General features: G+C 35.2%; 1 protein-coding gene across 12 annotated transcripts in view; it reads left to right on the top strand.

Moving 5' to 3' along the window:
- MECOM (MDS1 and EVI1 complex locus) overlaps window positions 1–12,898 on the top strand; it is a 61,585-nt gene that overhangs the window by 10,082 nt on the left and 38,605 nt on the right. For all 12 annotated transcript variants that reach the window (XM_045539611.1, XM_045539610.1, XM_045539608.1 and 9 more), the window contains exons 3-4: window positions 4,657–4,759; window positions 8,245–8,461. In XM_045539611.1, coding sequence (XP_045395567.1) covers window positions 4,711–4,759; window positions 8,245–8,461 — 266 coding nt within the window. In that variant the 5' untranslated portion in view covers window positions 4,657–4,710. The remainder of the gene's footprint in view (window positions 1–4,656; window positions 4,760–8,244; window positions 8,462–12,898) is intronic.

The following is a 12,898-nucleotide window of genomic DNA, read 5'->3' as shown; positions in this document are numbered from 1 at the left end:
TATCAGAGTGCTTATGAATGTCCATACTCTCTTTAGTCCTGTCCTCTTGGGTTTCAAAAACCAAAGAAGATGAGTACTTAATGATATGTGGTTAATTCTAATTAATTCTAATTTCAACTATTATATAATATAAAATTATATAACACAATTTATATAACATAATATATAATTGCATATAACTTGTATGATATACAAATAGAATTAATAATATGCTATTACGCATTCATTTACATATAAGTATATATAAAATATGAGATGGCTAATATTTTGTGTGAATTTTAAAATTTCCCCAAAACATATACTTTGCCACATTTATATGTCTCCTTTAAAATATATAATATATCCAAGCACACATATATTTATATATTACATCACGTGAAAATGTATATTTTGGAAGTCTGGAATTTGCAAATCAATACCATATCACCACTGCCTTTCATACCTAGCTTAGCTTTGTGACTATTAACTGAATGGATATTCTCTGCATTTGGAACTTGTTTCAGTGTTTGATTAAAACAAATTAAGTATAATAATTATGTTTAGAGTATTTAATTCCTATATACATGTATATTATATTTATCCCTTAAATTGTGAATTTTATCAATAATAAAAGTGAACAATTTTGGAATTTCCAGTTTTATTTTCAACCACGTGAATGATTTAGAATTTAACAAAATTTAGAAATTTCACTACTGTGCTATTTTAACAAAAATTAAAAATAAAGAATATTTTAAAACATTAATTGTAAATACTTATCTTTATAAATTGAGGTATGCAGAGATCCACGTATATTTATATTTACAAAGATAGAAATGTAGCTTTCTGTAAAAATAAAGAGTCAAGCAAGACTGGGAAAACTAAATTTTTCTGTGATAAAATCCAAAGACTATCTCAACTGTCAAACATTTCAGGTGCTTCAGAGTTAGGACATGTTCATGCTTCTAGATTTTGGTATTATTAATAGCTACCAAACAGAAAGTTTTGGAGGAGTTAATACAGTTTTAAAATATTGATTATCACTTCTTTTAAAAAATGGAATTTCCATATAATCCTATTTTTTTATACTGAGACCCTGTTCCTCTTATCTTTCACCTTATATTGGGAAGAACTGAGTTTTTCCTTCTAATAGAGCGTTCTGAAAAAGAGACAGCAAAATAAGTCAACAATCCTTTTGTACTAAGTCAAACTTTTTCTAAGTGTTTCAGATTTTTGGGCCTCTCTTTACATATCTGAATTGAATTTATCACAAAGTTTCAGACCCAGGACATTTTTTTTGGGGGGATTGAGATAATTTTTTTCCCTAAAACCAACCATGAGAGAGGAGACCTGTTAATTTCTTTATTGAATTCAATGGAGTTGAGTCACTTCTGTTTTTCTCCAGGCCCCAAATCAGAGAGGTTATATTGGTAGTGTCTCTGCTTCTAATACATAACTCGGATGGAATATACTTCATAGGACTGCAATATAGCTGAGATTTCAGCATACACTGATTGTAAAGACATGACTATATTTTTATAGCCATGGCCAAGCATACTCACTATACAAATCTGTGAGAAAATCTACATAAATCACTTCTATTCTTTGTTGCATTTTTATTGCTGAAAGATCTATTTTATGACATAAAAGCATATTTTCCGAAAGGCTCAATTCTCCAAAATTACACTCCATCATTTCCCCACGTAATTGTTTCGAGGCAACAGATTGTCATTTTGTTTTGGCTTAAATTACTCCTGTCAATTCTCAAACGCCTGCAGGTGTATTATTGTTGTTAGAAAGTAAACTAAATTTATATGTGTACACCTCTGGATTCAAGTATTCAAATTATACTTTTGGGCCATTGTAATTAGAAGAGGAAAACATAATTTTACTTAAATGTCTTTAAGATCCTAAGGGATGAGAGAGAGTGCAGATCGAGTGGTAGAAACACCTTAGAAAAGGGCTGGGTTGGTGAAGGTGTGGTGGATGGGACTTCGAGGCACATTCTTACTGCCGTGTGGGGAAGCGTGCCCAGAATCTGCCCTCATCATGTCTGGTGCTTGCCAGTTCTTTTCAAACCTCAGTTTCATGAGCACCATAAAAATTCACTTAAAATCTAAAAGAACACCCTGAAGTTAAAATCCACTCTGCTTTGCCTTGCCTTTCATGGCTTGGAATGTCACCTTTTACCTCCAGTAAACAAAGCCAACATCAACACTCTTCCGTGTCTTTTATTTTTTATGCACTCAATATTCTTCACATGACAATCTGGACACTTAAAGGGAAATTACAGTCGTGATCTATGTCCCGCAAAGAGAATTGTCTTTATAACATATAGTTACAGTGTATCAATCATTTCCTTTTGTTTCTTGGACTATTCACATTGGATTCAGTAAATCTAAAATGGAATTAAAGGAGACATGATTAATAGTGGACTACAGAGAAATAATGATATCATAATACTTTCTTGAAATGACCTGGCATGTGTGTCTAAGCAGCATTCCTCAACAGAGACAATTGTACTGTTTTACTGTCTTGCTGGGTATTGTCTCTTTAACCTCACTATTTCCGAGAAGCCACCGAAAAGTTCTAATATGTCACAATTCAAATGTCAACATGTTGTTGGAAAGGAAGCTAATAAGTTAAACCTTTAAGAGATGCCAAAAAAAGAGGTGATTCAAACTGTTGAGAGAAGTCCATTGTTTTCTAAGGGGAAATAGAACTTCAGAATGAAACAGGGTACTTATAAGTATTTAATTGGAAGGATTAGGGGGAAAAGCAAACTCACACATTATTATTATTATTATTATTTTTAATTTGGTAACCTTTTGAGTAGAACTGCTTGTCTCAGTGTATTTCCAAAGAAGGGAAAATTTGAAGGTTAGGATTAATAAGATACAAACTGCAAATTCACTGTCTTTTATAGAAACAGCACATAACAGGGAGTGATTTTTCTAATGTAGTCTGGGTTCTATCTATGGACAGATATAAAGTAACTTAGCTTATATTGTATTATAGCAACATTTTATGTGTGCCATTATTTTTTGTAAACCAACTTCAGGTGGTTAAACTACTATTGAATGAAAAAAAATTATTTTATTTTGACAGGAAAGAAACTAAGCAGAAAACATTCCTCATTGAGTTATTTTTCAAATTTAGCACAATTTTGTGCTCTTTTTGTAGAAAAATAAACAATTGTACTTTAGAGCCACCTACTGGAATAAAGAGGCACGTACTTATGTTTAAAGTTCTCAGCTTTTCAAAAGATAAATAGATAAATAAAGTATAAGCCTTTCTATTGATCTTATAAGACATTAATTTACTCAGCTTTTCACGGTTTGAAATATCAAGTGGCCCTGCAAGAAACTGCAGTTACCAGCAATACCTTCTAAGAATATATTCTTAGAATATGGTGCTTCTTGTTGTTTTTGTTGTTGTTTTTGGTAGGGTGTGTGTGACCCAGATATTTCAAATCTAGTTTTTTGGCTCACTAAGGCTGAAATTCTGTTTATGGACATTCTTAGAAAGAGGATTGGGAGAAAAGACCCTCATTGATAACGCCGAAGAGCAAGAAGAAGATACCAGGCAAAGGAATAATCTCTTCTGAGTACTGTGGGGTTTTGCAAAGATGCTGCAGCAGAATGTAATTGGTCTCATTTTCACCAGCTAATTGTATAACTTCATTCTTTCTTCCAAAACCTCTATCTTGAGATGGAATTGTTATTTAATAAATAATCTTATAATGAAATGAAAAACTGAGAACATTTTCATGGTAAAATGAATAAACATTTGAAAGATTTTCATCCTTAAATGCTTTTATAAATGAAAAAAAAAACCCGGAGCCTGGACACATCCATTGAACAATGACTTGCCTAAGTCACTGAGCGGCTTAGGCAAAGGTAGGCAGCTCTTGGAAATTTTAGGTCAGGGTTCTTTCCACACTTGCTCCACTGCTTTTCCGTCAGTCATTAACAGATTTATTAAATCCTTCCTCTCCTCAGCACTTTGCTAGAAAGCCAGGAAAATAAGCACCACCCCCACTAACCTGATAAATGAATCAATAACAGGCATAATGCCTGCTTTCAAAGAGTGAGAATCAGGAGCTGGGCATGGGGCAGGGCCTGAGCGTGGGAGCACCATTCTGATTGGTGAGAGAAGGATTCAGTTTTTAAAAAACAGAATACTCTCTCTTGCTGTCATGATCTTTTATGCCATGTCCTTCTAACCTATTACCTTTGAAACACCTTGTTGAGAAGGTGCTCCTTTTGCAGTCTTGCTCAAGGTGAGCTAGGCTACTGGTGGATAACACAAGACAGCATTCAACTCCGTGAGTATGTGTGTGGTTCACTGGGGTGCTTTGAGCATTTAGAGAAGGGGAAGTTCTTTGTTAAACACCGCACAGAGTGTATGTGACACAGCAAGCCTTGCATTAAGAAAATTTGATTTGCGAAGTGGGATTTGGAAAAGATTTGTGAACTGGCTGGAGAGTCACAGCTTTACATTTGTCACCAGAGGGCTCATTTTCAGTATATAACACAAGAAATCACACTTCTTTTGATAAAAAATAAAAAGGCATTTGTTTGTTAAGGTATGAGAAAATGTACAGATATCTTTGTTAATATTCACTCCTCTCTCTTCCTTGATCCATGTCCCCCATTTTTTTTTTTTTTGTCTTTAAAGATATTCTATAGAGTAGTCGCAGACATTGCGCCAGGAGAGGAACTTCTGCTTTTCATGAAGAGTGAAGACTATCCTCATGAAACTATGGCGCCGGATATCCACGGTTAGTACTGCTCACACCACCTTCCTCATTACCCTCATTTGGAGACTGTGACGTAGAATCCACAAGGGTCCATCATGTTTGGTGTTTGTTAGTTTCCCTAGCTATTCAATGTCAATTTTAACAAATTCCTTCTCTTGGACCAGCTATTTTCTTGGTTTGACATCTGGCTAATATTATGGTGAAGCTAAAGTAAGCAGAAGTCTTTCCTGAAGTAGAAGTCAAAGGAATTTTGAGTATTTGGACTGGACCTCCACCTACTTAAGCCTTTGTCAATGCCTTAGACTATGGTGAGAAACCTTTCACTGCACAAGAGTCATTCCAGGGTGCTTGGTTTTGAGCTTCTCTAAAGCTAGGGTATGTTTCTCCCATCTAATGTTCTATTACTGGGAAAAGTATTTCTATTGCCATAAAAGTTTAGCCAGAATGACCATATGGGAGGGGAATGAGGGGAGTAAGGTTGGAAGAAAAGTGTAGATGAGGAAATTTTAGAGCCAGAGGAATTTTTATTTGCCAGAGACCTATTTTAAATCAAGAGAAGAGGGATCCAAAATAATCATAATTAGTAGTGATGTATGTTCAAGTCAGATAAAGAGAAAACTCTACTTGTATTGATTTGTATCATTGAAATGAAAGTTTGATATTTTTTTCTTCTTTTTATTTCTCTTCCTAATATAATGTGATTTGGTTCAACATAATCTAGTGGTATCATTAGAGTGTTTTGTAGTTGGAAGAGCCACTGGAAATGGTTATTCATCCCAACCTACCAAAGAGGTGGGGATCATAACACTGTCTCCTCCAGCAATTCCGCTGGGATGGGAGAACCTTAGCTCTTGCCTTTATACCTCTAGCAAAGGAAGCTGCCACTCTCGTCTGGCTCTCTTCACTTGGATATTTCTTCCTTTGGCCAGGCTGCATTCTGCCTCTTTATAGGCTGTAGTATTGTATTTGGGGGGGACTTTTGGTATTCATTTTCCTCATAGAAACTCTGACGGGCAAAAGGGTTTAGAAAACCTAGAGTTCCCAACTAGCCTGGTAGTGTGAGCCTGAATGGGGAATCTGGCCCAATGGGAAAGGGCTCTTTGGCAGCAGGAGGTGTTTAGCTGATAAAACGTGCAATCTGGACTTTGTCTGGTGCAATACGTCTTTCATCTGTAAATATTATATCTAAAAAGGCTTTCAAACAATTATTTTTTGAAATATAAATGATTAGCTTACTACTCCCAAAAGGCCTAAATTGAAGTGACTATTCTTCCTTGAGGTCTGCCATTCATAAATTATCTTCCTTTATAACCTTCTTGAACCCATCAGTTGCTCCTTGTTCCCCATGTATCATTTCCATATCCCTACATACATCGTGTATGTTATATATAACATTTAAATGATTATTTCTATTTTATACTTCTAGGATTTAACTTAGGAAAGAGAAAATAAAACACATGCATTGCACACCCGTTACATGCTAGATATTATATGCTCTCCATATATTGTCTCATTTAATCTTTTACACATAGATCAAGCCTGTGAGAAAGAAATTATATCCACTTTACAGATAGGAAAACTGAGGCTAAGTAAATTGGCTAAGACTACATGCCTAGTAAGTGGTGGAGTCAGCATGCAAACCAAGATCTTTTCTGTCTCTAGTACTTAGGCCTTTTGTATCTATTCTGTGGCCTGGAGGTTCTGTTTGTGTTCGGGCTCCTGGCTGAGATCTTAAATATAGGTCTTAAATACATGAGTAGTGTTACAGACTGTAGGTAATGTTTCTCTTAACTACTTAATATCACTGAGAATCCTGTCTTTAGAGCTGAGGTGATTTTTTTTTTTTTTAAGAATACTACCCTCTTCCTTAACCCTCAACATCCAAAGTTGACAAACTGTTGAATCTACATGGTAATGTCTTTGTCTTTCTGGGCCCACTGCTATTAATTTGGTTTAAACTAACTAGTATCTTTAGTGGATTACAACAGTGTCCCGTTTTGCCTCTCTGCTTGGCTTCTCACACTGCAGCTGAGGAAAATTTTTCTAAACACCAAGTCTAAAGTATGTCCCTGCTTTCCAACTTTCCACCGCTTTCTGTTCCCTTCTTAACAGGGTCCTACAGGGGCCCCATGACCTGCAGCCTCTCTAATTTCATTTTTCATTCCTCCCTTACATGCAGCCTGCAGACCTGCCACATTTACTACAACTTTACCTTTCCCTGAATGTGTCATATTCTTTCTCGTCTCTGTCATTGGTCCATGTTGTTACCACTACCTGAAACGCCTGCCCCCATCCCACTTCACCTGGCTGATTCTTACTCATTACAAAGCCTTTCGGAACGTCTTTTCCTCCTATTAGGTGGAGTAGGCATGTTTCTCAGTGCCCCCTTAGGCCCTACGCATGCTTCTGTCATAAAATACATCACAGTCTATTTGTTCACACATCCTATATATTCATTCTCTAGCAAAATGCCTGGCATCTGGTTGGTGACTAAAATATTTCCTCAAAAACCTTCAGTCAATGAACAACTAAAGAGTACCATTTTCATCAGCTGTAGGTCTGTTAAACAGGGCGATGTGTCTTGTTGTTGGCTCTGGGTGTTTTTCGGCAGTGTAAGCTGTTTTCACAGTTGTATCTATGATTGTATCTGTGTGATCTGTGCTGAGCGTGGCCTCATGAGTGGGGCTAAAAGCTATCGAAATAAAAAGAAAAGAAACAGTACCATCCCTACCCGACACTTTATAACCTTGTTCCCACCACTACCATTCATTTATCTTATTGACTTAAAGTGCAAATTAATATGTTTACTATTTAACAAAGCTATGCCAATTAGCACTGACTCTTGGATAACATGAATTAGCCTAGAAGGGTACTAAAAACATCCTGTGTCCCATTATTAGTGATGATGAATGTTAAAGCATTTGCAAGTTCACTGAAATTAACCAGACATAAGCATGGCTCAGATGGGGACTCTGTATCCCCTGTGCTCTCCAGGTCACGTGGCACTGGCTTTCTGAGAAGTGTATGGAACAGAGGTGGGTTCAGATCCTAACACAACCACTTCGCTCCCTAGCTGATTACAGTACTTAACTTCTCTGAACTGCATGCTCTCATCTGAAAATTAGGATAAAAATATGACCTATAATTCCTTATCATCATGTTTTAAGGAATGTCAATAATCTGCGTATGAGATTGAGGAAAATAGATGATGCACAGTAAGTGGTAATTATTACTTTTAGTACCCTCTGAACCTAGAAAGGTTTAGTCATAAAGTTTTATCAAATCGGGACGATGTACTGTAGCCACAGTAATTGCTTGTGTTATTCTTCCAGTCTCTGTCCTGGGTTCTTTACATACATTATTTCTAATCCACATTTAAAATTGACATGGTGGAAATGACCATCAAATAATATCTATTATGTCTTGTATAATTCAGTAAGACTGGCTGGTTTGTGGTGGCACATCCTGACCACCCAATCCTAGTAACACTTGAATTGTTTTCACAGAAGAACGGCAATATCGCTGCGAGGACTGTGACCAGCTCTTTGAATCTAAGGCTGAGCTGGCAGATCACCAAAAGTTTCCATGCAGTACTACTCACTCAGCATTTTCAATGGTGGAAGAGGACTTTCAACAAAAACTCGAAAGTGAGAATGATCTCCAAGAGATACATACAATCCAGGAGTGTAAGGAATGTGACCAAGTTTTTCCTGATTTGCAAAGGTTAGAAATGACATATTGTATCACAAAACTTGTATATTTACTCTGCAATGTTGTATTGAATTTCTAGAATTTATGCAGATGAGAAATTTGGAACTGCAATGAACTGGACAAGTGTGCTAGTGACATGCTCAGAATTCATTTTTTCCTGGAAATTCTCATCTGTAAAATATTGACAGTGAAACTGGAACTAGTTATTTTGATGTCAGATAGAAAATAATATGTTATATTATTATTTAAGTAGTGGTATTAGGAACGAAAGGCTTAACTTTATAGTAAATTATGATTTAGAGAAGAATCAAGAGTGCTGGACCAAAAATGATGCTAATTAAAGTAATCATGTGTCAAGAAACAGTAAAGCTACCTATAGAAAAAACATAGATAATAAAAAAAGACCACCTATAGATGATTAAAGAAAGACTGGATTTGCTATTCACTTGATGAAATATCGATGATCTTTTGATAGAACAGTGTAACTCATGGACTTAATTTCAGCAATTTATCTAAGCTGCACACACATATAAAAGAATAAGAGAAGCATGTTTGATTTCCTAAAGTGTTGAGAAGCATGTTTGATTTCTTAAAACGAAGCAGATAAAGATGATAATCTAAATGATGCAATTCTCTAATACTTATTTTTGACACAATGAAAATTGTATTTCAGTGATATATTAACTTTTTATAGCTTTTTGAATTTAATTCAGTAACTTTTTTATTTCTATTAAAGAAAGCAACAACACTGGAACCTACCCTTTGAGAAGTATATTAATAATTCTGCTACAAAACGGGCTTTAAAATCAGAAAAGCATATAAGCAGTTAATAGGTTTTTTGTTTGTTTGTTTCTACCTAATGATTTTTGTGTTGGTCCACACATAATTTTAATAATTGTATTCATTACTTTGATTTTAAATCTGGAAATGATCCTGGAACTTGTAATCAAAATTTCAAATGAACATAACATCATTGTATTTAAATAGGAGTGGTAGAATATCAACTGGCCTTACTTAAGGATGTGAATTACACAGATTTTGCCTTTGACACTCCACCTCTTTCAGTTTACCATTTTGTTTCCTTTTCTTCCTGGTTCCTTTTCCTCCTCTTGTTTTCACCTCCATTTATTGCACTGCATCTTCCTCTGGTTAGTTAGGCCTCTTTCAGGAAAGGATTTCATATAGTTGTCGTTCACTTTAAGGCATGAATGACTAAAAGTCATTAAGGATAACCTCTTCCTTGGGGAAATTGAGTCAGAATAATAAATCTCTAGCTTGGAAAATTTAGGACTAATTTAGCTATTAGAGAGAAAACATTTGGGGGAATAAGAGAGCTTTCCCAGCACCCTTTAAGCTCATCTTTATCACTTAATATAAATCTGCATAGAGGATATATCTGTTGTTTGTGTTTGGTAAAATGTGGATTTGTAATAAAAAAAAGTCACAGCATGTAACCTAAATATAATTGTGCCCAAATTAAAAAACAAAATGAAACTAATTAATGCTAATGAATAGGAAAAGTACTTGTACTGTAAAGGAGTATCTCTGGTGTCAGAAATGAAGTATATTTCCTTCAATTTTGTTTTAAACATGATGGAAAGCATTGTAAAACAAAAATTGACAGACTAAACACTACAATGTAATTCTTACTTCCTGGTAGAAATGTATAGCAACACTTCTTAGGTGGAGAAAGCTGCTTAATCCTCCCAGCTGTAAGATGAAGCCTGAGTCAACTCTACTTAATGCTGAAACAAACTATCAGTTTAGTTGATTCAGTCAAACATCCAAGAGAAAACAAGAAGGAAACCTAACTATCTGGCATGGGGTGAATTCTCAAAAAACTTATTTTTTGGTACCCCAGCCAGACAGATAAAGCATGTCACTATGCAACTTAATGTCAATGGTGCAGTTGATATTTTTGGTTATAAATCATATAATTTAGCCACATGTAGTACCTACATTATCTGAATGTTTTCTACTTTATTGAATACTATATTGTCACTTTATATTTTGACCAATGAAAATTCCTTTCTTGGCTTGATTCATTACTCTGTTCTGTATCTTAAGTGTAAAATCTTGAGAAAACAATGCCAAAAAAAAAAAAAAAGGCAAGAAAGAAACAAAGATTGATATGCAAATATTGAAAAGAACCAAAAACAACCCAGAAGGCTGAGCAAAGCTATATAAATTGGGATAAAATTCTATGAAAAGTGAAGTCTCACTAATGACTGACTGGATTGCTTCTGTTTATGAAAGCAATGCACATTTGCTGTTGTGAGAATGACTTGCTTTTTTTTGTTTCTATCACTGATTAGCTGAAAGCTGATAATACCTTAGAACAATATGGATTTTCTGCTAGATTAGGAGAAGAAAAGACAGGAAAATTCCCCTTGCTTTGTTATTTTTCTCCCCCTAAGTGCCATGTACTCATAACATGCTCTTAAAACTAAACCATATCCTTGGAATTACAAGAAGGAATAAGACCCAACGTATAGGCCAATCTTTTGCTACTAGATTTCAGGGCTTATGATTTGATGTATAGCATATTGGAATAGATGTTATAAAATGGCTTGCGTTTATGGGTTGCCAAGGACGAACAGTGAGAATTGCAATCTGTACGGTGATTTTGGAGGATGTCCCCAACTCAGTTCAATGTTAACTGCAGTTGTTGATATCTCTCTCTTAACTCTTCTATCAACATTCCAACTTCTGTAACAAACAGAGGATTACATATTGTAGATAAAGATAGGGCCTCTCTTATGACTCCACATACCTGTGCCCTCCTGGTACCTTTTGTTCGTGGAGATATCACCACCGGTGCTTAAATAGAATAGCATTTCCAACTTGGCTGACTCACGGGGCAGGAAAAATAAGTTCGTGTGCCAATATGAATAGAGTTGCAGGGAGGAAGCTGAGAAACAGAAAAAGTATAGGAAAGGTATTTCTAACTTACCAAGATATGAAAATAGGCAATTTATATTCTCACATACGCTTGCACTTACACAGTGTACACCACCACTGGGTAATATATTCTAGGTCCACAAAGGTCCTGCGCATCAGAATGTTTATCTCACAGTCTCCCAGGGAGAATTAATAAACATGGAAAAGAAAGAGTGCTTACATGCTTGTTAGTTTTTTTAAAGTAATTTTTTACTATGCAAAGTATCAAATAAACACAAAACTAGAGAGGATGGTATAAAAAAACCCATATGTTCAGCTTCTATAATTATCACACAAGGCCAATCTTGTCTCAACTAATATCTGTTTCGGATTATCTGAAGCAAAACCTGACATTATATCATCTTATTCGTAAGTAGTTCAGTATGTGTCTGTAGAAAGTAAGAAAAATCTCAAAACATAAATTCAATACCACATTTAAAAAAATAACGATCCTTTAATATCAAATATGCAGTTAGGGTTCAAATTTCCTCAGTTATCTCTTAAATTTTAGAGTGTTTTGTTTGAATTAAGATCAAAATAAAGTCCATACATAGCAATTGGTTGGCAAGCCTCTTATATCTGTTTTAATCTAAAGGTTCCCCCAGAGTCAGTCTGTCTCTCTCTGTCTCTGTCATCTCACCTCTCTTTTTCTCTCTCACTGTCATTGCTATTTATTTAGAGAAAACTATAGAAGAAATTGAGTTGTTTTCTGTAGCATTTCCTCCGGTCTGGATTCTGCTGTTTATATCCCTGAGGTGTTGTTTAACTTCTTTCTCCAAGATCCCTTCCATTTCCTGTAAACTCTTAGTTACATCCCAAGCCTTGGTTGGGATTTATGTTCACTGTTTTAGCAAGAATACTTCATTGATGGTGTCGTTTATTTCCATCAGAAGGCACATAATGCATTGCTTAGATTCATTAATTGTTTAGGGGCTGCAAAATGAATGTATTCTAATTCCATCATCCTTTTATCATTTATTGTCCAGATTAATTCTGTGTAGAGAAACTTTTTTATTTGGTTACCTTGAAGTACAGTTTATACAGGAAAAGTCGGACATGCACATGAATGTTTTCCCTTATTTACCAGCTTTCAGAATAATGGTTTCGCTTCCTAGTATCCTCCAAGGGTGGCCAGTGTGGTTCTGTTTGTGTGTTTTGAATGTCATCATTGTTAAAAGAGTGTCTATTTATATTGATGCTTAACTTGCTCACATTGAGTCAGTGGGCATCTCTTTAGGTTGGGACCCTAATTGCTTTGACATCAGCTATGACTTTCTTGCTTTTCACCGAAACGAGATGTTCTCATTCCATCTTGTGAATTTCATGCTTCAGATTTGACATAGACTATTTCTCCATAGAATTCTGGTAACTTAACTTGGGGATAGTATCCTAGTGTGTTATGTGTGTATGTGTTTAATCAATACAAATGTTGCAGACATCTTCTTTCACAGTAATTATCAATATTTGCATTTCATTATATTCATGCAGATTTCATATACATATATTAGT

Source organism: Lemur catta, chromosome 1, assembly GCF_020740605.2.
Source record: "Lemur catta isolate mLemCat1 chromosome 1, mLemCat1.pri, whole genome shotgun sequence".
Lineage (NCBI taxonomy): Eukaryota > Metazoa > Chordata > Mammalia > Primates > Lemuridae > Lemur > Lemur catta.
This window is presented reverse-complemented; position numbering and strand designations above follow the sequence as displayed.